Source organism: Eurosta solidaginis, chromosome 4, assembly GCF_040869045.1.
Source record: "Eurosta solidaginis isolate ZX-2024a chromosome 4, ASM4086904v1, whole genome shotgun sequence".
NCBI lineage: Eukaryota > Metazoa > Arthropoda > Insecta > Diptera > Tephritidae > Eurosta > Eurosta solidaginis.
The window spans coordinates 117,922,173-117,948,851 of record NC_090322.1 but is presented as its reverse complement, the minus strand read 5'-3'; the positions used below and the strand labels follow the sequence as shown (position 1 = coordinate 117,948,851).

General features: G+C 39.0%; 1 protein-coding gene across 10 annotated transcripts in view; it reads right to left on the bottom strand.

The window, feature by feature from the left end:
• Window positions 1-26,679, bottom strand: part of LOC137250204 (uncharacterized) — a 300,510-nt gene that overhangs the window by 65,711 nt on the left and 208,120 nt on the right. For 9 of the 10 annotated variants that reach the window (XR_010952851.1, XR_010952850.1, XR_010952848.1 and 6 more), the window contains one exon: window positions 21,166-21,462. Coding sequence is in view for 7 of the 10 variants with exons in the window: in XM_067782622.1 (XP_067638723.1) it covers window positions 21,166-21,462 (297 nt within the window). In the remaining 3 variants the exon portion in view is untranslated. The remainder of the gene's footprint in view (window positions 1-21,165; window positions 21,463-26,679) is intronic. The other variant, XM_067782624.1, reaches the window with a different exon arrangement.

The following is a 26,679-nucleotide window of genomic DNA, read 5'->3' as shown; positions in this document are numbered from 1 at the left end:
CTATACTTGTTGCCGAAAGCGAACTCATAGATTTAGAAAACGTATTGCAACATTTACTTATATTAAATCGCAGATTATTATGAAAAGCCCAGGTATTAAGAGAATTTAAATCATCCTGCAAGATCAATGTTATCTGATGGGCATGTTATCCTTATATACAGTTTTAACTCATCTGCATAAAGTAGTTATTTTGAATGTTTTAGGCATAAACCAAAGTCATTGATGAAGTTTAAAAAAGGATCGGGCCAAGGATGGTACCTTGCGGCACTTCGGATGTTGGTAAAACTCATATGACTTCATATTTTCAATTTCAACAAAAAACGTTCTATTTGACAGGTATGCTTTCAGCGAATACAGAAATGTTGAATGGAAATCCATATTTTCAATAGATGTAATTTGTGAGAAACTGTATCAAAGGCTTTGGAGAAATCTGTGTATATGATATCACCTTGATACCCGACCTTAAAAGCAGAACCACAGAACTGTGAAACAACAGCAATATTTATAACAGTTGAACGACCTGCAACAAAACCATGTTGGCAGGGATCGGTTATCCCTTTTATACAAAATGCTAACTTGTCTTTAGTTTAGATATTGCCTATAGTTTGTGACCTCGTTTTGATTTCTCGACTTAAAGATTGGAGTGACAGTTCCAATTTTCATCGAACAATGATAGATAACGAGATATTGAAAATACGACAGAGCGCAACGCACAGAGAACTGGTGCATTTTTAAATAAAAAAGAGGACAAAACATCATACACATCAACATCAAATCATCATATATATTATTTCTAATTGCTGTTTTTATGTACGGGTCCCTTTTTCGCTCTTATTTGGAATCCAAATCTATAAGTTAAGTGCTGGTTGTAAAGATGGAGATTCGGGCTTTGGGCAATTTTGGTCGTAGTGCTTTTGTTTAGCTATATTTTATTAAAATAATTTGTTAAAATTAAACGATTGTTAGCACACAAAGAAATATATTTGTACTATGGCACTATTGTGAATATTTGCACTGCATTACTGGCAGTTGCTATCATACGCTAGATGGAAGCGCAAGCTGTAAGTTTTAATTGATTGATAGAACAGCTGATTTCTCTTGATATTTGATGAGACTTTTATATTGGTTGCGCAAGATGTGAACGGGTCCGGCTCGTTATCATTTATTCAGAATCAACCACAAAATTGGATTTGAAGAAATCGGCAAAATTAACCACATGCATTTAATAGTCTTTTCTACAACAAGTAATAAGTGGTGCAGAATATCGTTAATGAAATATCTGCACTTGTCTAGTTTCAGTACTGAGGACCTATTGGAATAAGTAAAAGCTTCTACACCTGACATACTGCAGCTATATCACTCATAAGGTGGAAAAAAGTTTAAGAGGCAAGTAAATTATGAAGGACACATATGTCGGTTTGTAATGAACACGGATGTGCGCTACGCTGTTTGGGGAGATGGTAAAGGAAACGATAGAGAAACGTCCTTCTTTGTTATACACATTAAAGGTGTTAATAGAAAGATTGTGGAACCCGAAGGTTCCATTGAAATAATTTGTCTGAAGAAGTGGTTGCTTACTTCGGCGTCGGCAGCGCTTCAAAAAACTTTCAATACCGGTATTGCCCTTGAAGGCTTAAACAAATAAAATTGCATGCTTGAAAGACTTCGAGAAAATGCAAAATAAAAAAATTCTTGACGTCGTGCTCATTTAAATTTTCCCCCCAAATTGGTGGGACGGGCGTGTTTTATGCTGACTCCGAACGACATCTGTAAGGCAGATGAATTTTCACTGAGAAGCTTTTCATGGCAAATACACTCGGGAGTGTTTGTCCAATCACTTCCGAGGGGCGACCACGATTAGAAAAACCTTCTAGTTGAAAAAAAAACAGTTTTCTAAATTTTTGATGTTACCAAAATGCAACATAAATACTCGAATTAGACGGAATTAAAAAAGGGGGAACAAAAAATAAGAACAAAAATATCAAACAGAGCTTTGATGGTGGAAAATATTGAAGAGCCCCAAATCAACAGAAAACCCATTGCAGAAGTGTGGGTCCAAACCCCACTCCCGAGATCGCTCGACACATAATTTGATATAGTAGGGTTTGAAAGTGTTCGGTGCCACGCGCCCAGTCATATCTCGAAACTAATTGGCGAGAAGTGAAATATTTGGCAAAGAAGTTCTCTATATGAGTGACTTAGGTTGAGAGAGCTGCAGAGAGAAGAGTAGAGGGTACGGAGCAGTGTTGCCAGATCTTTTTCAGAAAACAGGCTACATTGCCAAAAATAAAAAGCTAAAAAAGGCATCTTTATAAAAGACATAAGAGAATAAAAAATTTAAATTCATTTTTACTCCAATTTCATAAAAAATAAAAAAAAAGTTAGCAGATGCTATCCGTGTTTTAATTTAAAAGGGATACATGATGAATAAAACTCCACTATAGTCTATAAGTTTTCGTAATATGTTTGAGATAAATAATTTTTTATTTGCAAAATAAGAACGTCGATAAAACTATTTTCAATAAGGAAATCTACTTTTTGCCCTTTTAAAGAACCCATGAAAGATGTAAACTCTACATTCCAAACTGTCTGAGAACCTCTTTTTCAAGTTTTTGGTACACCGACTCCAAACGATATCTGGCAAATGAATTTTTGGTGGGAATATTTTCATGACACTTTCTGGGCTGGCCGAACCACTGCCGATGAGTGACCTCATTCTCACATACAAAGCAATTGGCCAGCCCATTGCATGCTACGTGCCCCTATATGGTCGCCAAGCCTAAAAACTACTCACTGGAAGAAGCTACAGGCCTGCCAAAATACTGCTCTCAGAACCGCCACGGGCTGTCTTCTTATGTCCACAGAACACCATCTACATAATAAGGCGAGAATACTCCCCATCAGGGAGAGAAATGAGATGCTAACCAAACAGTTCCTGTTGTATACCCAGAAACCTGGGCATCCCAACAGACATCTGATTGATGGGCCAACGCCGCCTAGGGGCTTAAGGAGTCATCTCCGTAAGCATTGTGAGGAAATACGGCACCTGAGAACGCAGCCGTATGACGCAAAAAACACACAGGCAGATCCTCAGTGAACTTCACAAACAGGCGTCGGACCTCTATGCCAGGAATTGCCCGGTGAATCCAGTACTCAAAGAACAGTACCCAAAACTTGCGGAAGAGGAATGCATACTCCCCAGAGAAACGTGAGTCACTCTAGCTCAACTTCGTTGATACTGTAACAGGTTAAACTCTTACATATCCAGAATCAACCCCGACATACAAAATGTATGCCCCGCTTGCAATGTGTCCCCACATGACACCAACCATCTTTTTAATTGTAATGTGGAACCAACGCCTCGAACACCCCTTTCATTATGGTCCACCCCTGTTAAAACAGCAAGTTTCCTTGGACTCCCGTTAGAGGATATTGATGACAATTCGTGATCGGTCGCACCTATTAGGTGGGGCGAAGCACTGCTACAACAACAACAACAACAGTGACCCCCTGTTAAATAAAGTTCGAAATAGGTTATTAAGACTATGAAAAAATTAATTTGAAGTCAGATGGTGTCTCATTATACGTCCAAGCAATTTAATATCTGCAATAAAACTTATAATAAGGTACTACTATGGTGTACTAATCCTTATTCTACCTCGTTATTACAATAGCTTATTTAAACCTGATTTTGGGAGGGCTATATATAAGCCTTATATAAAATGTCCTAATACAGCAAATAGAGTCTTTTAATAAGGCCTTATAGTTGTTGGTCCATAAGCCTTATAATAAAGTTGTTATATTATACCTTATGGCTTATAATAATTCCTTACGTAAGTTTTAATTTATATGAGCTATAAGCCGTACATACAACCTTATCTTTCAAATAAATATTATACCTGTTGAAATGAGTACAGAAAAACAAGGAGTTATCCTAATCGTGTGGATGTACATGCAACGGCTCGAGTCCGTGTCGTTTTACGCAGCATATATGTATGTATCAGTGCATAGCTGGTGTTGTTGTTGTTGTTGTAGCAGTGCTTCGCCCCACCTAATAGTTGCGACCGATCACAAATTGTCATCAATATCCTCTAACGGGAGTCCAAGGAAACTTGCTGTTTCAACAGGGGTGGGCCATAATGAAAGGGGTGTTCGAGGCGTTGGTTCCACATTACAATTAAAAAGATGGTTGGTGTCATGTGGGGACACATTGCAAGCGGGGCATACATTTTGTATGTCGGGGTTGATTCTGGATAGGTAAGAGTTTAACCTGTTATAGTATCCAGAACGAAGTTGAGCCAGAGTGACTCGCGTTTCCCTGGGGAGTATGGGTTCCTCTTCCGCAAGTTTTGGGTACCGTTGTTTGAGTACTGGATTCACCGGGCAGTTCCTGGCATAAAGGTCCATTGCCTGTTTGTGGAGTTCACCAAGGACCTGCTTGTGTTTTTTTGATTCATACGACTGAGTTCTCAGGTGCCGTATTTTCTCAAAATGCTCACGGAGATGACTCCTTAAGTCCCTCGGCGGTGTTGGCTCATCAATCAGATGTCTGTTGGGATGCCCAGGTTTCTGGGTATTCAACAGGAACTGTTTGGTTAGCATCTCATTTATTTCTCTCCCTGATGGGGAGTATTCTCCCCTCATTGTGTAGATGGTGTATTCTGGCAGGCCTGTAGCTTCTTCCAGTGGGTAATTTTTAGTCTTGGCGACCATATAGGGGACGCGTAGCATGCAATCGGCTGGCCAGTTGCTTTGTATGTGGTAATGAGCGTTTCTTTGTCTTTTCCCCAAGTACTACCAGCAAGGGATTTGAGGATTTTATTCCGGCTCTGGATTTTCGGTACAATTGCGGCTGCGTGCTCACCAAAATGTAGATCCTGATCAAACGTCACACCCAAGATTTTGGGGTGTAGGACAGTCGGTAGCGTAGTGCCATCGACCTGGATGTTCAAAATGGTCAACATTTGGGACGTCCATGTTTTAATAAGGTCGCGGAGGATTTAGACGGTGATAATGCCAGGTTTCGCGAGGCGGAAAAACTGGAGAGATCAGGGAGGTAGCCGTTTATTCTGTTCCAAAGTTCATCGATCTGTGGGCCTGGGCCTGTGGCCATTATTGTGCAGTCATCGGCGTAGGAAACGATAATAACTCCTTCTGGTGGCGAAGGTAGCTTAGATATGTAGAAATTAAACAATAGTGGGGATAGGACACCACCCTGTGGCACCCCTTGTTTAATTCTTCTTGGTTTTGATGTTTCATTTCTAAATTGCACCGATGCCTGCCGACCACCCATATAATTTGCGGCCACCTTTTAATACATGGGGGAAGGGTAGACCCTTCCAGGTCTTGCAGTAACGTGGCATGGTTGACCGTATCAAAAGCTTTTGATAGGTCTAGCGCAACGAGTACTGTTCTATGGTGGGGGTTTTGATTTAAACCGCAATTTATCTGGGTGCTGATGGCATCTAGCGCAGTGGTGGTGCTATGGAGTTTTCTGAAGCCATGCTGATGACAGGCTAGCTGCTAATTTGCTTTGAAGTAGGGGAGCAAAATGGCTTCAAGCGTCTTGGCTACTGGCGATAGGAGAGATATCGGGCGATATGACTCTCCTATGTTAGCTGGTTTCCCAGGCTTTAGTAGCGGGACCACCTTGGCCATTTTCCATTTCTCAGGTATGACAAAGGTGGAAAGAGAAGGTTGAAGACATGCGCTAAATATTTGAAACCCTCTTTCCCTAGGCTTTTAAGCATCGGCATGGCTATGTCGTCTGGGCCCACTGCTTTGGATGGTTTAGCACGACCAATGGCGTCCTCAACCTCTTTAGCGGTGATGGTGATTGGTGACGCGCTGAATTTATGTTTATGTGCGTGTCTGTTGGCCCTCCGTCTATCTTTGTCGACCGTAGAATGCATTATATATTGTCGGTAGAAAGCGCTCGCGCATTTTTTCGCATCCGACAGCACTTTATCGCCAAAGGCGATGGAAACTTTGTCATTGTGCCTAGACGGATTCGATAGGGACTTTACGGTGGACCAAAGTTTACCTACACCGGCGAGAGGTTACAACCGCTTAGGTTCATCCACAAGCAATCTGATGCGTTGGTTTATATCCTTTATTTGGGGGTCGCCGGGATCGAGCTGTCTTATAAGGTCACATTATCTCCCTAAACTTGCGGCCTCCGCCGGGAAGTGGGGCCGAATTTCGGGAATTCTACCGGCGGGAATGAAACGAGCCGAGGCGGATTCAATGACCTTGTGGAAAGCACGCTCCCCTTAGCGGACATCAGTCGGGATAGGGAGGGCAGCAAAGCGGTTGTCTGTAAAGGATTTGTATTCGTCCCACTTTCCTTTTTTAAAGTTAATGAAAGTGCGTTTTTCTGTGACGATGAAGTCGGCGGTACGCTTAAGCGAAATAAGTATAGGCAGGTGGTCGGATGCCAATGTTACCATCGGCTGCCAGTTGACGCAGTTTACGAGTTCTGCGGTCACGATTGAAATATCCGGCGAACTGTGACAGCTTCCTACCATACGTGTGGGGGCGTCTCCGTTTATTGTGCAGAACGTCGTTTCTTCTATTTGATCCGCCAACATCTCACCCCTACTGTCCACCCGCAAGTTTGAATGCCATATATCGTGATGGGCATTGAAATCGCCTAAGATAATGCGATTGTTGCCAGTGAGTAAGGCGCTGATATTAGGGCGGTATCCACTGGGGCAACAGGTGGCAGGAGGGATGTAGATGTGGATGATTTCTAGGTTTGCATCGCCTGACCGGACAGATAAGCCTTGACGTTCTAAGACACGGTCCCTGTGGTCGATGTCGGGATCAAATATATGATATTGCACAGAGTGGTGTATGATAAACGCCAGGCCGCCTCCATTTCCGCTCTCGCGATCTTTTCTGTGGACATTATACCCAGAACAGGTCTGCAGTGCAGATCTTGCTTTGAGTTTAGTCTCTTGAGTAGCAGCAATGCGGATGTTGTGCCGCTTCATGAAATCGACTATCTCCGTGATCTTCCCAGTTAATCCATTACAGTTTAACTGCAGAATTCTGAAGTGCATAGGGGGAGACGTCGTCACTCTGGGAGTAATTGACGGGTGACTACGCCTGGGTTGTGGAAAGCTAGGACGCGACTGCTGTTCTGGCCCTGGGACTGGACATCCTTGGGTAAGCATTGTGGTACCCGGTGTATTTGGGTATGCGGCCTGGCAACATGGCGCAATGAAACTCGTCGGGGCGTTGCCGTCGCGGAGACCAGAACATCTAGGAAATTGGCACCGTCCATGACAGGAGCTGCATTGAGCGGATATCGCAAACATATATATTCTGTGCTGGCAAACGGTGCAAAGGGAGGTCGGGACTAAGAGTCTTTTTCCCTGACCTACACAATTGTTGCCGGAAAAGAGGGGGGGGGGGGGGGGGGAAGACGGGGGCACGGGCTGATGCTCGGCATTTCTCCCGACTCTACTACGGAAATTGTAGGTATGAGTGGGAGCAGCCGTGTGAGTTGGTGGCGCCGTAGGGCGCGAGCAGCAGCGGGTAGTTGTTGTGGCTTGCTCAGCAGCGGGGCTGCTGGAAGGTAGGTGGAGGGGGGGGGGGGGGGGGGGCTAAGGCGCAGACTATGGGACGTCCTAGTTACGTGGACGTCTGGTTTTGGGATCTAGCCCAGAACAACCTGTCCGATGCAACCATCCCTTACACGAGACACACTGACAAGAGAATGACCGTCCTAAAAAGATTATTTTCCGGCAGATGCAGCAAAACCATTTCTCAGGACCGGGGTCAGGAGACGGACCCGGATTGGGTTCGATATCTTCCCGGATCAAGAGAATATGGAGCAACAAATTAAAAGGGGTTACACTGAAATGATAGTCCTTGGTCGGGAAAAATCCCGAGTCCCTCCGGTACATAGAACCGACAGCCTTGGGAAGCGATCAGTGCGTAACTCTTTTGTCTACATGTGGAAGCGGTTTCGAAGAAGATGAAACAGTAACAAAAATGATATTAGGTTGATGTTGCCTTAGTAAAGATATTACGCCTCAAATTGTTTAAATCTAGCTCAAATTCATTCAATGTTCTCAAAATTGAATCTACATAAAACTGTTAACACAGATTTTCTAAAATTTTGAAAAAAGCTAAAAAGAGCTAAAAAATTTCTAAAAATAGCTGAAAAAAGCTGGAAGCTAAATCGCAACTTTTCAAGCTAAACGGAGAAGAAAAAGCCAAATCTAGCTTGAAAAAAGCTAAAATGGAAACACGGAGTGAGATTGTGAGAGGGAAATAAAAGACAAGCAAGAGAGTGTTAGAGGGGTAGTGGAGTAAAATCGCATGGAGTGGTTTTGTAGGGTAAGAGAGAGGAATAAAAGGAGAGCTGAATTTTTTGAGTTTGTATATCGTTAGCTTAATTCACATGGGCCTATTCAACAAATTTTAAATTATACAGAAGCAAAAACATTTTTTTCACGTTCACTATGTAAGGGTAGAATACCCCAAATCTTTTATAAACCATCTGGCAACATCGTTGCTCACAATGACATATTTAATTGTGAATAGCATAAACAGAAAGAATAAAACACATGCCAATATATGCTCAGCTATTGTGGCTTAGCCTGTAAGAAATAATAAGATACATGTGTGGGGTGAAACATGAAAATGACGATTGGCAAGAGCGGCTTCGGCATTTTCATGTTTCACCGCCATCATTATTAAAATTTTGGACTTGGCAACGCACACACAAGCAGAAGTAAAGTTTTAAAAGCTATAATAATCTAACCCTACAAACTAAACTAAGTGTAAAGCAAATTATAAAATATTTGTTATACTAAAAACTAACATAAATAAAGAACTAAAACTAAACTAAAAATACTGTGCGTGGCAATTAGTGTTTGGAGTGGAGTGCGTTGCGCGTGCAAAGCGCACAAGGATAATTTTTCAGAGGTTGGAACCTCACATGGCGACCGTGAGGCTGGAGCCACGCCAGGTGACCGAAGCTTCGAGGATTCTTCTAGTAAAAATTTAACTTCTAATTTAACTTCAAATCTCAACGATTCAAATAGCGCAAAATTAACTTTAACTCCTTCTACTTTAAAATCAGATCTTAACGACTCAAATAGTGGAAACTTAGTTACCCCTTCTTCTAACGTAAACCCAGATCTTAACGATCCAATTAGTATAAACTTTGCCTCACCTTCTTCTAATTCAGCTTCAGATCTTAACTATCAAATCATGGCAACACTTGAGGAAAAGAAAACATTCATTAACACATGTGCTAATTCTATTAGAGAAAACTACAGCGGTGATCCTCTAGCACTTGAAACTTTTATAGACAAAATTGAATTACTTGAACAGTTCGCTCCTGAAGATCTAACTAATACCATTATAGCATTTTTAAAATCAAAACTAGAGGGTAAAGCCCGTGAAGCAATACCAAGACAAGTAACTTCAGATAATGAAATTAAAGTAGCTCTACGTAGTAGGATCAAACCAGACAACTCGAAAGTTGTAGCAGGAAAAATTGCAGCGTTGCACGTTAACAATAACAATTATACAGATTTTGCCAAAAAAGTTGAAGATTTAGCTGACTCACTTGAGCGGTCTCTTATTATTGAAGGGATCACTCAAGCGAAAGCTCATGAAATGGCAGTCGAACAAACTGTTAACGTGTGTCGTTTAAACGCAAAATCCAATTTAGTCAAAACCATTTTAGCCTCAACGGCATTTACTGATCCGAAAGACGTAGTAGCGAAATTAATTGTAGAACAAAACAACGAAGTAACAGAGCGTCAGGTTTTAGCTTTTCGATCACGTGGCAAGAACACATTCAGAAATTCACGTCGTAGTTATCGTGGCTTTTACCCAAACCGCAGCTATACTGTTTATAGAAATAATATCTCATTCTCATACAACAGCCACCGTAACGGTAACAATAGTCAGCGATATCGATATGATAACAGAAACAGATACAAATTCTAATTCAAATAATAGTAACAATAGACGTAACAATTCTAGATCGTCAAACGGTAGAGGTAGAAACGCAAACGTCCACGCTTTAAACGCGAGTGCCCCTCAGGAGCGAACACTGGGGGAGGACGAACTAAGCGAGTAAGCGAATTTCCCTCACCGATAGGCATCTATTGTTTAAATTACTCAGATTTCATAGAATTACAACTTAACGAGTCACAAAAATTTTGTTTTTTTTTTAGTAGACACTCAAGCCATTTCTATAATAAAAATATCATGCATAGACAATAATATTTCCTTAAATACAAACGACATTATTAACATTACCGGTGTCACTTCTAATTCAGTTTTCACTTTAGGTAAAATTACAGTAAATTTAAAATTTTCAAACTTTTCTATTAAACATACTTTACATGTAATAAATGAAGCCTTTAATATTCCATCCGATTGCATACTGGGTCAAATAACCTGGGCTATAGGGTCGTTCAGCCCTATAAATCTCCGGGACCGGATGGAATCATTCCTGCGCAGCTTCAAAGGTCTTTGGGGATTTCCTGCCGCTGGTTGGCCATCATATATACTAACTGCCTCAGGCGTAACTATATCCCGAAGTCTTGGCACACGGTTAGGGTTATTTTCATTCCGAAGGCCGGCAGAAGCTCTCATGTATCACCTAAGGATTTCAGGCCAATCAGTCTCTCGTCGTTTCTTCTTAAGACGTTTGAGCGGTTGATTGACCTGTACCTACGGGAAAGGATACATCGGGGGTTACTCTCTTCACAGCATGCGTACTGCAAGGGCAGATCGACCGAAACGGCTCTCCATTCGATTGTAAAGCAAATAGAGGGGTCCCTAGAACACAAAGAGTATGCTCTGGGTGCCTTTCTAGACATCGAGGGAGCTTTTAACAATGTCTTACCGGGGGCAATCGAAAGAGCTCTGGTGGGTTTAGGAGTCGAGGCGGCTCTGGTTGAATTTATTAGCAAACTTCTATGCGGCAGAATTGTTGCAGCGGAGTGGGGAGGGGCCATAATTAAGAGGAAGGTGTGCAGGGGCACGCCACAGGGGGGTGTCCTATCTCCTCTCCTCTGGGTTGTGGTAGTCAACGAGCTTCTTGTGGAGCTGGAAGCCAATGGTTGTCGGGTGGTTGCCTATGCAGATGACCTCGCTATCTTAGTCAGAGGCAAATTTCTGGGCACCCTGCGCGATGTTCTGCAGGGCTACCTGGATACTGTGGCTAGGTGGGCTGAATCATGTGGATTGGCGGTCAACCCGGGAAAAACGGAATTGGTCCTTTTCACAAGGAGATATAAGATGCCCGATTTCAGAACTCCCTCGATTGGAGGGGTACCGTTGGTACTTTCTGATAGGGTTAAATATTTGGGGATTGTTTTGGACAAGAAACTGTCCTGGAGACCCAATGTGGAAGATCGGGCCAGGAAGGCCGCCATTGCCTTGTACTGCTGCAGAGGAGCTTTCGGGAAGAGATGGGGCTCTCGCCAAGAATAGTACACTGGCTTTATGAGATGGTGGTCAAACCGATTCTGCTATATGGGGTGCTGGTCTGGTGGAAAGCACTGGACACGGCGAGCACCTCCAAAATGTTAGTGTCAGTGCAGCGGACGGCGCTGATCGGTATCAGTGGCGCTCTCAGAACAACACCTACCTTGGCACTGAACGTCATGCTGAACATATACCCAGTAGATATTGCGGGAAAGGCGGCCGCGGCAAGGTCGTTGGTCAGGCTTCGTGATATGGGATATAGACTTTCTGACCGCGGACACTCTAGCCTTCTTACCAGTTTCGACTTCATCCCGGACAGAACGGACTACTGTATGCCGATAACTGCTCCCTATACAACCTTCACCCCAGTTATTCCAGAGAGAGAGGATTGGGGAAGAGGAATTATCTGGGGCATGGGACCGGTTAACTTGTTCACGGATGGGTCAAAGCTGGATGGTGGGGGGGTCTTTTGTCAAGAGCTAAATTTAAGCCGTAAGTTTAAGTTGGCTGATCAATGCAGTGTATTCCAAGTGGAAATTGCTGCGATTAAGGATGCGGTGGATGGAATGCTATCCAGTGCTACCACGGTTAGGGAATTTAACATCTACTCTGATAGCCAAGCGGCTATCAAGGCCTTGAGCTCAACTACAGTGCGATCGAGGGTGGTCTGGGAGTGCCTGACCTCGCTTGCGATTGCATCGAATTATTTTACAATTAAGATTATCTGGGTCCCGGGCCATAGTGATATCCCGGGTAACTGTCAAGCGGATCTCTTAGCCCGCATCGGTACGACTGAACCGGATGAAGATGGCTGTAGGGATTTCGGGATCCCGCTGGCCACCTGTGGATTGCTCCTCCATAGCTGGGCCTCGAATCAGCTCAGCAAACGTTGGGCGGATACCACGTATTGCAGGGTAGCAAGATCTTTCTGGCCAAAAGTGGATGGCAGGAGGTCTGCTGAAATAATTGGGTTCACTAAGGCTCACCTATCAATGGTCATTGGGGTTTTGACAGGGCACTGTCCCATGGGTATCCATGCGGTACGTCTCAATATACTGGAAACTCCATCCTGCTGCAGCTGTATGGAGGATGATGAGGTGGAATCACCAAATCACTTTATGCTTGATTGTCCAGCTTTTGCCAGAACTAGGCGAAAGTACTTCGGTCGCGACACACTTGGATCTCCCGAGGATATATCCAAAGTTGAGATCGGTATCATTCGGAGCTTTATTGTTGCTACCCAACGATTCTCTAAGTAGCTAGATCTAAGTCACCGTTATTTTTTGGATATGTGGTATCACATCGGACCTTCGTGTTGTCCAAGTGAGCTATCCTTATCAGGGCAGCTACCACCTAACCTATCCTATACTGGGTAAAGATTTCCTGAAAATTAACAAATGCGTTATTAATTATGAAAGAAATAGTATTTCCTTTTGGGTAGATAATGAAAAAGTCGCGATACCAATCCTGCACGGAACAGAAAGCGACAGTTGTATCATTCCTCTCAGATGTGAAATATTCAGACTTTTTGCTTTAGGAGATTCACCCGATCCACTTTTCGTGGACTCGCAGGAAATTTAAAAAGGCGTTTTCGCAGCTAGGTGCATTGTTAATTCCAGTAACCAAATAATTAAAGTCTTAAACACCACGGATAATGTCAAGTATGCGAAAAGAAACAGTATTCGGAAAGAAAAACTTTCAAATTATAATGTGTATACAATTAACAAGACAGAAACAGTAGACAAACGTACAAAAAACTAATTTCGATTTTAAAAAATCAAATACCTCAACATGCTCCAAGTAAATTAATAGACTTTGCATAGATTATGTTATGAACCCCTTGACGTTAACACCTTCTTCCTCATTTGGGAGTGCCCTTCTACTACCCATAACTATGGCGTGTGCACTGGCTTAATCCCGGAGCTTCAACAGCGTGAGTTTCCAAACACAGCTGGGAGTAAGGCACACCCTCGTCAACAAGGCAACAAGATAAATTATTCTTGCACACATTACTACAATCCTAAAAATTACACTTTCACTGGTACTTTCACTCATCTCTTAATCCACCCCCAGATAACACCTTACCTTCGCAGCGTAATGAATATTGGACGGCTTCCCTCTGCCCTCCCTTCCATGGCTTTCAGCTGGTGATGAAGCCCCATTAGTTACCACACACATTTCCTCAGGAATCAGACCATCATTCTCCAAATTAAATTTCCATAGTTAATTTTATTCAATACAATTCACATTTGTACTTATTGTGTTAGTTGCTCACACTTAGGTATTTAAGAATACATTAACACGTTTTTATCTTTCTATATCTATGATTCAATATTCATTTATAACATCTATTAAATTATGTAGTAAGCGTTAAATTTATGTCAAGTATGACTAACTATTTTGTTTGGGGGTAAGCTAAATGGAACTACTGACCTACCTCAATATGTGTACATACATAGTTATTACATGGTTTCTTCGTTTAGTTGCGGTTGCCCAAATAAGAAAACCTTATTTATTAATGGATAGTGAAACGCTTGTATATTCTTACAATGATGTAAAACTAAAAGAAGAGGTATTTAATTTCTAATTCTGCCTCCAAATATATGGCAGGGTGATCTTCTCAAAAGACAGAACAATAGAAACCGAGGTGCAACAAATGAAAGCTGAGTATTGGGTTGTATACTCGTACATATGCATATATTTCTGTTACTTGTTTTGGGAAATAACTTTAAGTATGTTTATAAAATAAGCGACGTCTAAACGCTTTCGATACTAAATACATTTTGGTTTTCTTCAATACTCTTTTTGTAAGCTTAATAACTATTTTTGTAAATCTATGAAAAACTTATTTTACTTTACTTTGGTTGTTAGGTATAGGCATACATATGTTCATGCATATATTTTAAAAGAGAAAGACCAAACCTCAGCCTTAGTAAATCTTTCAACAATACTTAACTATGCAAAAAAAAGAAAGTAAATTATCATCCAAATGGAACTTGCATTTTATGTCAACGATGCCGTGTCCAACGCAGCGTAGAAAGCCTCCCCCGCATCCGTAGTATTGGCGTTGATCTGCATTATCTGGTCTTTCTTTCAAATTTAATTTTTAGTGTCAACCCCTAGTCAGTGCTTGTAGATGCGAATTGGTTTGATTACTAAACCATATGGAAAAGTGCTGATATAAATTCAAGCGTGCAAATATCAGCTAAGGTGTATGTATAAAATGTGGTCATTGAGGGAAGTCTAGCTCCTAGTCATTTTTATTTATAATTACTTCACAAATTTTCCTGTCTCCTACATTTATAATTTACATTTTTTACATTTATGCATAATTTATTTTCTCTTCATTTGAACCAGTCACAATACAATATGTATTAGTCGCCTTATATTATTAGAATCCTATCGAGGATTTCTACTTTTCACTTATAATGATCGAATCTTTGTCGGTATTAAATTATTGCATTTGGATTACATCGAAATATTCAGGCTAGACGACTCATAATTTTTTTTGGAATCCTACTGGGACTTCTACTTTGTACTTATAATGGCCGATATTTACGAATTACATACGAATATTGGGATTTGGCGCTTTTTATTTTACAATATAATGGTTCTTAAAATGTGGATGGAATGTAATACATACTTTTTCGTTTGTTCTACTTACAAGTGTAATATAGTAGATTCATTCGCATTAGCTACCTTTTGGGTTTATAGAATATTGGTCGTAGTACAACTTGCGCAATGTGGTCGTATATGGATCCTTGAATGATTGTGCAATTTATGTGATTTTGAATGCGGGCTCACGTTAACAGCACACTCACGAGGGAAATAATCGAGCCAAGAATGAATGCGCTGAGCGGTTTTGCCGGAATCATTAAATGATGAGGCAATTTATATGTTTCCTTGGGCAAGTTCAACTTACAGCACCAAATAAAAAGCAAATGTTTGAGTAAAAGCAGCTGTGGCGTGGGATCGTGCCGAAATAATAAGATGAAGATGCAATTTGTTAATTTCCACGTGCAATTTCGATTGCGGCAATATGGTGAGGCAATTCAACGGACTCGATTCAAATTTTTCGTGCCAAGCCTACCTTCATCCTCTTCAGCAGCTCCAGACAGAAAGAATTGAGTGAAAATTGTTTGCACCGTGGGATCGCGCCGAGATAAATGAGGTTGCAATTTATAAAATTTACAGCAACTTGATGATTTTTAGCCGCCGACGATTTTAGTTTCTTCTTTTTTTGATGTTCCATGTTCAACCGCTCGAGATAGAAAGAAAAAAAAAAACCGGAAAAAACCCGCCAACCAAGCTATCTTCTGTCAGATACCAAAAACTATCTCTCGCTAATCAGCTGGTTGGCTGTTATGATGAGTTCGTGATTGTGAGTCTTCTAAAGGTGTTCAATAAGTATTGAACCAAACAGGGGTAGGCAATTAAGCAAGAAAAATATTTATATTCCTTGTGAGTTTGTAAGGAAATTGGACCGTGTGTAAAACGCACTGTACAATTATGCCGATATTTTCGCTCTTGACACGGACAAAATGACTTTAAACAACTTCTACGAGCAAAAATTAAGATTGACAGACAAGGAGCCGGTATATGTTAAAAACTATCGATTGCCATACTCTTAACGCGAAGAAATAAATCGCCAAGTAAATAAACTGTTAGACAACGATTTGATTGAACCGAGTTACTCCAATTACAATAGTCCTTTGATTGTAGTCCCAAAAAAGGTACTAATGGTCAAAAAGCTTATCGTATGTGCGTAGATTTTCGCGCAGTAAACAAAAAACTCATTGCTGATAAATTTCCACTAGCTAGAGTTGACGATATTTTAGATAATCTCGGTAGAGCAAAGGTTTTTCCGAAATTAGATCTTTTTTCAGGATTTCATCAAATCCCCTTGCATCCTGACTCACGTGACATTACGTCTTTCAGCACTGACAGAGGTGCATTTAAATGGAAGGTGCTTGCATTCGGTTTAAATATAGCATCAAATTCATTCTCACGAATGATGACAATAGCTTTTTCGGGTATACCACCCAATGTCGCATTTTTATACGTCGACGATATTATCGTCATAGGTTGTAGTGAAGCACACCATATTAAAAATCTTTCAAAAGTTTTCAATACTTGAAAGATCTATTCAATCTCAAGCTTTTTCACAAATGTCACAAATGTTCAGCCAAAGGTTTGTTGCCAGACGACTCCAAAACAAACGCAATTAAACAGTATACAAAACCAACTGATAAAGACGCGGTACGACGATTCCTCGCATTTGCAAACTATTACAGACGGTTTATACCTAATTTTGCGTCTCTGGCAGCGCCTCTAAATCGATTGAGCAGAAAGAGTTGAATTTGTATGGGATGTAGAGTGCGAAAAGGCATTTTTATCTTTGAAAGCAGCATTACTTTCACCAAAATTACTTCAATATCCAGATTTTACAAAACAATTTATTATTACGGTTGATGCTTCCACAACTGGATGTGGCGCTATTTTAAGTCAAGAACAGCAAGGTAGTGATTTACCAATTTGTTTCGCTTCTAAAGCATTTAATAAAGCAGAGCAGAAAAAACAATTATAGAAGTGGAGCTCTTAGCTATCTATTTCGCAATAAAGCAATTTCGACCATATGTTTATGGCACAAATTTCATCGTAAAGTCAGACCATAGACCTCTAGTATACCTTTTTTAATATGAAAGACCCTCTTCAAAACTTTCGAGAATTAGGCTAGAATTAGCAGAATACAACTTTACTATAGTTTATATAAAGGGTAAATCAAACGTTGGCGCTGATGCACTATCGCGCATTACAATGGATGAGATTAAAGAAGCTAACAAACAAATTTTGGCAGTGCAGACAAGGGCAATGACAAAACAGGCAAAAGACAAAAATTTACATAGGAAAACTGACAAACACGACGAAAAACAACTTACTTTACACGTTTACGACAAATTTTCATTTAATTTTTCGAAAAAAGTTCCACGGATAAGATCTGAAATTACGCACGATAAAAATAATAAAACAACAAGTTTAAGAATTTTTGCGCATATTAAACATAAGAAACTAGAGTTACTTAGTTTTGAGCTTGTTAACGAAATAATGACTTTAGAGAAATTACTTTCGAGGCTTGAATCAGAAGCCGGCAAACGCAAAATTAAGCAGATCGAATGGCCTAAAAACGATATTTTGTTCGAACATTATACTATTACAAATTTCCAGTGGAGACAGTAACAGATGAAGATACAAAATTAAAGCTAATGAAAATTTACCATAACGATCCAATTCCTGGTGGACATTGCGGAATGAAAAAAACTTTACGCAAAATTACGAACCAAATTTTATTGGAAAGATATGACTCGTGATATATCGAAATATATCAAAAGTTGTACTAATTGTCTTTTAAACAAGATTAAACCTAAAACAAAAGAAAAACTTGTTTTAACACCAACTCCTTGTAAACCATTCAATATGCTAGTAATTGACACAATATATATATACTTGAGTCCAAATATGGTAACAAGTTCGCACTTACCATTATTTGCGACATGACTAAATACCTGGTAACAGTCGCTGTGCCACACAAATCAGCAAAAACAATTGCTTCAGCAATTTTTGAAGGATTCATTTTAACACACGGCACAATGAATGCCATAAAATCAGATTTAGGTACAGAATTTAAAAATGAATTATTCGAAGAATTAACTAAACTTTTAAATATTAAACATAATTTTTCAACTGCATACCATCACGAAACTGTTGGTACAATTGAACGTAATCATAGAGTTTTTAATGAATACTTAAGTGCATATTTGAAAGATACTTTTTCTGATTGGGATGTTTATTTAAAATACTTTACTTTCCTACATAATACTAAGAGTAGCACAGTTTTTGACAATCAATTTTTGCCTTTCGAGTTAGTCTTTGGGAAAAAGGCAACTTTGCCTAATGAATTAAGTAAAGAAAAAATTGACCCAATCTATAATGTCGAAAACTATGCCAAAGAAGTTAACAAAACCTAATAAATAAAAATAAGTTACAAAGCAAAAATCTATATGATAAAACGGCTCGTCCATTAGTTGTTAAAATCGGAGATAAATTACTTTTACAGAAAAAACCACATCATAAACACGAAAATATTTATCAAAGTCCGTTTATTATAACTAAAATTAATGAACCTAATGTAACTATTTTCGATGAAGTTAAAAACAAAGCAAAAGTAGTACATAAAAATCGCCTAAGTAAAGTAAATTAACATTACTCTAATACTTTGAATAAACCGTAAAGTTGATTGAAAAAAAATCCAAAAATTTTTTTTAGTACTAGCATTTAAGCAGCCACGAAGACTCAAAACCTGGTAAAACAAAAAAAAAAAAAAAAATAGCACAAAATTTTGCATATTCAAAAAATACCTATTTCATAAAAATTGTTCATAACTTATAACAAAATTGTATTTCTTAAGTTATAAACAAAAAAAAACAACATATTTCAAAAGCAGCAAAGATTAAAACTGTAAAACTTCGACAAAACTTAAGTTGAATATATATAATGTAAATATTTACAAAAGAAAATTCAAAAAACAAAGAACATACAAAGTATTTTACTAATTTAAAATGTAATTAATATTCCTACCAATAACTTTCTAGTTCCTACCAGTGAACTAACATAAATGTAAATAAAATTTGAGTATTTTACCTCGTAAGTTCATTTGTAATAATCAGTAGCAAAAATGGTTCCGAACCAACGAATTCAAAACGGGAGGTGCACCCTAATGTAAATATATTCGTTTGTTCGCAACAATTTTTACAAGTTTATGGGCAAGAAGAATGTGACAAAACTGATCACTTTGTCAATTCTTCTTTTTCCCCAAAAAGGGTGATGTAAGGATAGAATACCCCAAATCATCTTTTATAAACCATCTGGCAACATCGTTGCTCACAATGACATATTTAATTGTGAATAGCATAAACAGAAAGAATAAAACACATGCCAATATATGCTCTGCTATTGTGGCTTAGCATGTAAGAAAGAATAAGATACATGTGTGGGGTGAAACATGAAAAGGACGATTGGCAAGAGCGGCTTCGGCATTTTCATGTTTCACCGCCATCATTATTAAAATTTTGGACTTGGCGATGCACACACAAGCAGAAGTAAAGTTATTAAAAACTAAAATAATTAATCTAATCCTACAAACTAAACTAAGTGTAAAGCAAATTATAAAACATTTGTTATACTATAAACCAACATAAATAAAGAACTAAAACTAAACTAAAAATACTGTGTGTGGCAATTAGTGTTTGGGGTGGAGTGCGTTGCGCGTGCAAAGTAGAGTTGGCAAATATCCGTGTACCTGTGATTTTTCCACAGCTACTGAAATATCACAGTATACTTCAGCGACAGCTTACGAAGAATATTCGTGACTGATTGCCTTTGACAGCATTTATCTCCCGTAACCAATCACAGACTCAAACATAGCTCTCATCACAGGAACAAATCGCTTCTATGCTATGAACCAATACAATGAGCAAGTTACCTAAGCTGCGATTAAATAACAGTAGATGTCCCAAAAAATAACGTAGAGTTTATTATTCGCAAAACAATCCGCAGGGAAAAATATAAAACTGAGGTAATTCTATATGAGAGCAGGACACTGCTAATAAAAATAAATAAATGTAAGGCGCGATAACCTCCGCAGAGATCTAAGGCCAAGCTTCCCTGCCAAATTGCGTCGTGCTCCTCTTGATTTTCGCTACAAATTGGCCGGACGGGACCTACATGTTTTATGCCGACTCCGAACGGCATCTGCAAGGCAGATGAGTTTTCACTGAGAGCTTTTCATAGCAGAAATACACCCGGAGCGCTTGCCAAACAATGCCGAGGGGCGACCCGCTAAGACAAATTTTCTTCTAATTGAAAAACCTTATTTTTAAAAATTTGATGTTGCTTTGCCCGGGGTGTGAACCCAGGGCATACGGTGTGGTAGGCGGAGCACTCTACCATCACACCACGATGGCCGCCAAACCTTGAATTTGACAAACCCAAAATTTTTATTTTCCGCCTTCGGATTATTATTGTCGGGGTCAATACGCGACTTTTGACACCTCTCTCGATAATTTTGGACGCATATTAGCAGTGTCGTGCTGTCGTATAGAATCACCAAAACTGATTCCTGTTAGCGTGGTATTTGTTTTATTTTCAGTCACAGTCACGGTTAAAAGCCGCTGTGACTGAGAGGTCACAATCACATTAACATAACATTGTTCCTCAAAAATCACGGGATCGACCAACATTAGTGCAAAGCGCACAAGGACAATTTTTCAGAGGTTCCAACATGGAACCTCACAACTACATGCAGAAATTGATTTTTAGAAGTGGCATAACTCCCTCGTTATTGGTTCTAAAATTTTTAAATTTTTCCTGGGGGTGCATTTTAACTGCGAAAAAGCAGTTTCGAAAAATTTGATGGTTAGGGATTTTGAGAACTAATGATATGTAGGTATTCATTATTTAATTTTCAATTTCGTTTATTGTAATTTCAAAAATGTTCAATGTGTTTGTAGATTTCAGAAAATATATAGAGATTACATTAAGGCGTGGTCATTATTTTTTTTTTTTTTTTGTGTTTCAATCTCCACATGATACAATTTTGAAAATTAAAGGCACTATACATAGGTATACATAATATATACTTACCATCTAATTCATTGGTGGAAATCGTTGGACAGCGGCGCATTGGTGTTCGAAATGCTATCGCTTCCAATATCACATGGCAATCTTCTGGTAGAGGACATTCAACGCAGACCCGAGTTGGTGGATTATGAAAATTTATTGTTTGCCCATAAATATGATTTATTAACGGGTATTCTGCCATCGAACTTATATAAAGTGTTACATAACAGTAGTCAGTTATTTCATAATTGTGGTCGGCAGCTAAGTCAATCAAAGTCTTCATTGCCAGCTGCATACCCTTTTCTAAAGTTGGAGCACATCCTGATACGAAAGTTATTTATTATCTAGACATGACATAAACAAATTTGAAGACAATCATGGATAAAGAAAATATTTCGTAATATGGCTGCGAAGGTGTAAAGGGTAAAAAAAAACGATAAAATATTAGATTTTCACATTTAATGCTTTGAGATCACAGTTCAGTTTTTTCAGTCACAGTTTAAGGCCGCCTTTGGGGTAGGATATTTTCTGCGGCAACATTGGTTTTTTATTATCTAGATAATTTGTAGATACGGCAACAGCTGGATTTTGTTTACCAAACAAACATGAAAAAAAAAATTCTCCAGCGAAATATATCTAGTTTGGGAGATATCCAACATCATTATTTAATTATTCTTAAAGCAGATAGTTCTCTAGTTGATATCCAGCTTCATTCTCCAATCACTATCCAACCTTTGAGAAATTTTGTAAAATGTATAATTATCGAATCTCCAACGTCGAAACCTTCTTTAAGACGTCATTCCTAAATTATTTTCCGACCTTTGAAAGTTGTTGAGCAATGTACAGTTCTCAAATGAACATTCAACACATTCCTCCACTTATAAATAAATAAACAGTGAGAAATAAACACCTGGTTGACAGCAGTAATGAAACGTAATTAACGAAAAATAAATTATACATATTTTATATTTTATTTTCGTGAAAATACTGTAGTATTGGAATCTTGCATTCGAGTCAAGTTAGAGAACCACAACTTGGGAATTAAATTTTTTCAACTTAAGTAATAGCTTTTTTTGTTTTATAAAAAATTCCCTCTTTTGCTAAGTATGCTATGATCCTCGAGTTGAGCCACTGTTTCGAAAGAACTCTGGAGATTTTAGAAGTATGTCTAGGTATTAACATGAGCTCTAATGGTACTCAAGCCGAAATGTTTGTTTGGTATATTCGACGCCATTTTGAACGAACCCAAATAACTGATAGGTTAACTAGAGTTTAACCCGCTTAAGCTCAGCTTAAACGTCAGTTAAAGTAGACTGAAAAACTGCAGAAGGTTAAGCGTAGTTTAACTGACAAACTGAGTTGAACTTGTAAAACCGGGCCTTAGTGAGATCAAAAAATGTAAAGCTCTATGCTGGTTTTTTGCTTCATTTTTCAAAAAAACTTTAAAGTTACTCATTATCCCGTACAGTGTGCCACCTCATAGAAGCTATGATTTGTTATATATTCCTTTTTTTCTGGGAGGTGGCACACATAGAAATCTCATTAACGTACTATTGCTTCTATATGACAAAAGGTATCATCTATCTCCAATTTATTTCGTCATCATTGGCGAAAACTTTGAAAAATTGATTTAGTAAACATATATGTACATTGGAAGGATTATATCGTTAGCTTAATGTGAAAATGTGCTAAGTCACTTTTTTGAAAAATTGTATTTTAATGCAGTTTTAAAACTGAATTCAAAATACATCGATCACAAAAAAAAAAAAAATATTTTTATTTTTCATTTTTAATTGCTGTGGGCAATGATGTGTAAATTTGCTAAGTCGTCAGCTGTTAAAAAGAATGTGCTAGGTCAACCTGTCAATAATATCAATCTGAATTACTGGTCATTTCTTTGTGCGCGCATTTTATTTATTTATTTAATTCATTCCGTCTAAAAGTAAATGCTTTGTGTCAGGATGTTCCGAATAAATTTATGTAGATTAAATATATAGTCTTTATTTCTTCATGGTTTATACAAGACTGACTGTGGTTAATAAAAATGTAAAAGCAATTCATATCCATAGCGAAAAGAAACATATAAAGCAAAATGTCAAATATTTAGAGATGCCACAGTGCAAAAGTAAAATGAAATAAAATGTAGCTCAAACTAAGGTGACAGCTCGGCCCTTCCTGACGGAAACTCGTCTGGAGTTTGATCTGGTTTAATGTTGGTATCATCTTCGGTATCTGGTATATCATCAAGTTCAGGTAAAAGTACGCACCATGGTTTGAGCTTATCACTACTCATGACGGTGCTAAATCGACGTTGTTTAAGTTGTGCACCATCGACATCCTTGATAACATAGCGATCAAATCGAAGAACCTTGTCGACAACATACGGCCCACGATATTTGTGTTCTAGTTTTCGAGACTCCCCCGTACTTGGAATGGCACTTTCGATCAAAACCAAGTCACCCTCGTTATATTTATGAAGTTCTTTGTGCTTCGCGTTAAACCGTCGTTTCCAAGCAAGACGTGCTGACTCGATATTGTCAATAGCGTTTGACCGTCGTTGGCTCATAGTCAGTTCATCCAGATTAATGTGATCGTTGTGTAGAGTCGCAAGGATTTTATTACCACTAATATCACGTAGAGGGAAATCGAAGACTAAATCAATTGCTGAGTATTTTGTTGTTGCATTCACATGGGTGTTAATTGTCCATTGAAGACGGCGCAAATTCTCATCCCAACCCTTGGGATTTGCAGTGGTACTCTTGAGGAATGCCAGTATTGATTGATTAACCCGTTCGGCGAGTCCATTTGATCTAGGTGTTCTAACAGCCACTTTAATGTGCTCAATCTCATTGTTTTTACAGAAATCATGAAACATTGATAATGTAAACGATGTTCCTACAATTATCGTATATCGGGTCAATGCATCAACAATGGCAAGAATGTGCTCATTCCCACGTCGACTCTTTATAAATGGCCCCAAGTGGTCCATGTGTAATACTTCAAATGGCAGCTTGGGTACCTCCATACCATACAATTGGCATTCTTTTTTCGCAGGCTCACGTGTAAAACAACATTCTATACACCCCTTTAGATATCCTTTCACAAAATTACGGCTTCGTGGGAACCAAAACTGCTGCGATATACGCTTAATGGTTCCATCAATTCCAGGGTGACCAACGTCGTCATGACATAGCTTGACAACTCTCCAACGCATGCCACTAGGGATCACCAACAATAACTTATTTTCGCTCATCTTATACAATTTCTTCTCGTACATCTTTCGCTGCTTTGACTCGGTCTGCTTAGTGAGAACATTCACAATGTCATTCAAATGTGGATCTTGTTTCTGCATAGTTAAGATCCAGTCTTCTAGTGCCATATCAACTGACATAATACATGAGGAAACGTCTGCGGACTGACTTGGAGCTTCAACCGGAGCTCGACTCAATGCATCGACGTGATTCATAAGCTTTCCTGGACGATGTGTAACTGTATAATCATATTCAAGTAGTTTTAATAACCATCGAGCTACTTGTGGAATCATGGGCTTTTTGGACTTCAAAGTTACAGTAGCACTGCAATCAGTGACAACAGTGAATGGCTTACCCAGGACATACATACGGAACCGTTGGCAACCTTCGACTAAAGCTAATACTTCTAGCTCATACCCATGATACTTACGTTCAGCTTCATTGCACTGCCGACTATAATAGGCAATTGGTTTCAGATCTTTATCTTCTTCTTGTAACAACATAGCTGCAATACCAATACTACTAGCATCAGTATGTATCTGATGATTTTTCGACCCATCAAAAATTCCCAAAATAGGTTCTCGTGTCAATAAATCACCTATCTGGTCGTACGCCTGTTGGCATTCATTTGACCATTCAAACAAAACGGTTTTCTTAGTTAAATGCGTTAACGGTGCAGCAATTTGCGCATAGTTTGGAACAAATTTCCGGAAAAATCCGGTAAGCCCTAGAAATCGTCGAATCTCCGTAGCATTTGTAGGCATAGGATAGTTCTGTATTGCAGAAGTTTTAACGCGACCTGGGGTTATACCCATCTCATTTAATTCATGACCTAAGAATGTTACGCTGTTCTGCATGAACGCGCATTTTGACAATCGAAGCGTTAAACCCTCTCGACGAATAATATCCAAAAACTCTTCCAAGGTTCTGAATGCCTTCTTCAAATGTGTCCGACGCAATGATGACCTCATCAACGTAGCTCACAGCCTTCGATTTAATAGGCTCGATAAGATGCATCATCATTTTCTGGAATGTGCTCGGTGCATTACGCAACCCAAATGGCATTCGGTTAAACTCATAATGCCCGTTATGTGTTATAAATGCTGTCAAACCCTTTGACTCTTCATCAATCTCGATCTGGTAGTACCCAGACATCATGTCTAAAGTGGTAAAATACTTCTTACCTGCCAAAATGGATAATGTCCCCTCGACTGTTGGCATAGGCCATGGCTGTTTTTGTGTGATTGCATTCAGCTCCCTGTAGTCAACACAAAGTCCGTGCTCCCCATTAGCTTTAGGCACCAGCACTATTGGAGATGCATACATCGAACTAGATGGACGAATAATATTTAAACTGAGTAGCTCACTAATGATATTTTCTACTATTTCCTGTTTTGGAATAGGTATTGGATATGGGTTACGCACTACCGGTTTGGATGAAGTCAATGAAATTTTCATTTTAGATACACTACATTTACCAATTTCTCGCAATTCTTCCCCAAAACAATTTGAGTACTTATTCAAAACTCTTTTTAACTCTAACTGTTCCTCAACTAAAAGTTTATTATTTACATTAATTTTATTTTCATCAACTGTCCCGATATAACATTGTCCATTCTCAATAACAACACGACTTTTAGATAAAATATCTGTCCCGATTATGGCATCATACGCCATTAGTTCATTGTCAATAATTAAAAGTTCAGATTCAAAATTTTTGTTATCAATCTAAACTGATGCATTTATTAATTCACGACACTGAAACTCATCCCCGGCAAAACCATGTAACGTTTTATCGCATAGCATTATTTTATTCTTACTATTGTTATCGCATGACATTTCTGTGTGTTGACACTTTTCAGCAATACTGCGTCGAACAAGAGATTTGCAACTGCCTGAGTCAATCAAAGCTTCACACTCAACACCGCTTATTGAAATAATTTTAGTCAAATTTTGTTTGGGTTGCACACTGTCTTTAATTGCATTAATTTTCTCTTCATGGTTACTCACACTTTCAGCCATTTCACTATCGTCTGCTATTGCATTGACTCGCGATTGATTTCGTTTAGGGCAATTCTTTGTTTCATGAGTGACCTCGGCACAATTTCCACATTGTAATTTCTTTCGCGGTTGCTGACGTTTTCGTGAAATATGTCCTCGATTACCACAATTATAACATAATGGGCCATCTTTCACATTTACATTCATATCTCTTTTGCTCGAACTAGAATAATAATGATTGGTTAAATTAAATGTCGACGCCTTCGTGGAATAATCTCTTCTCGCA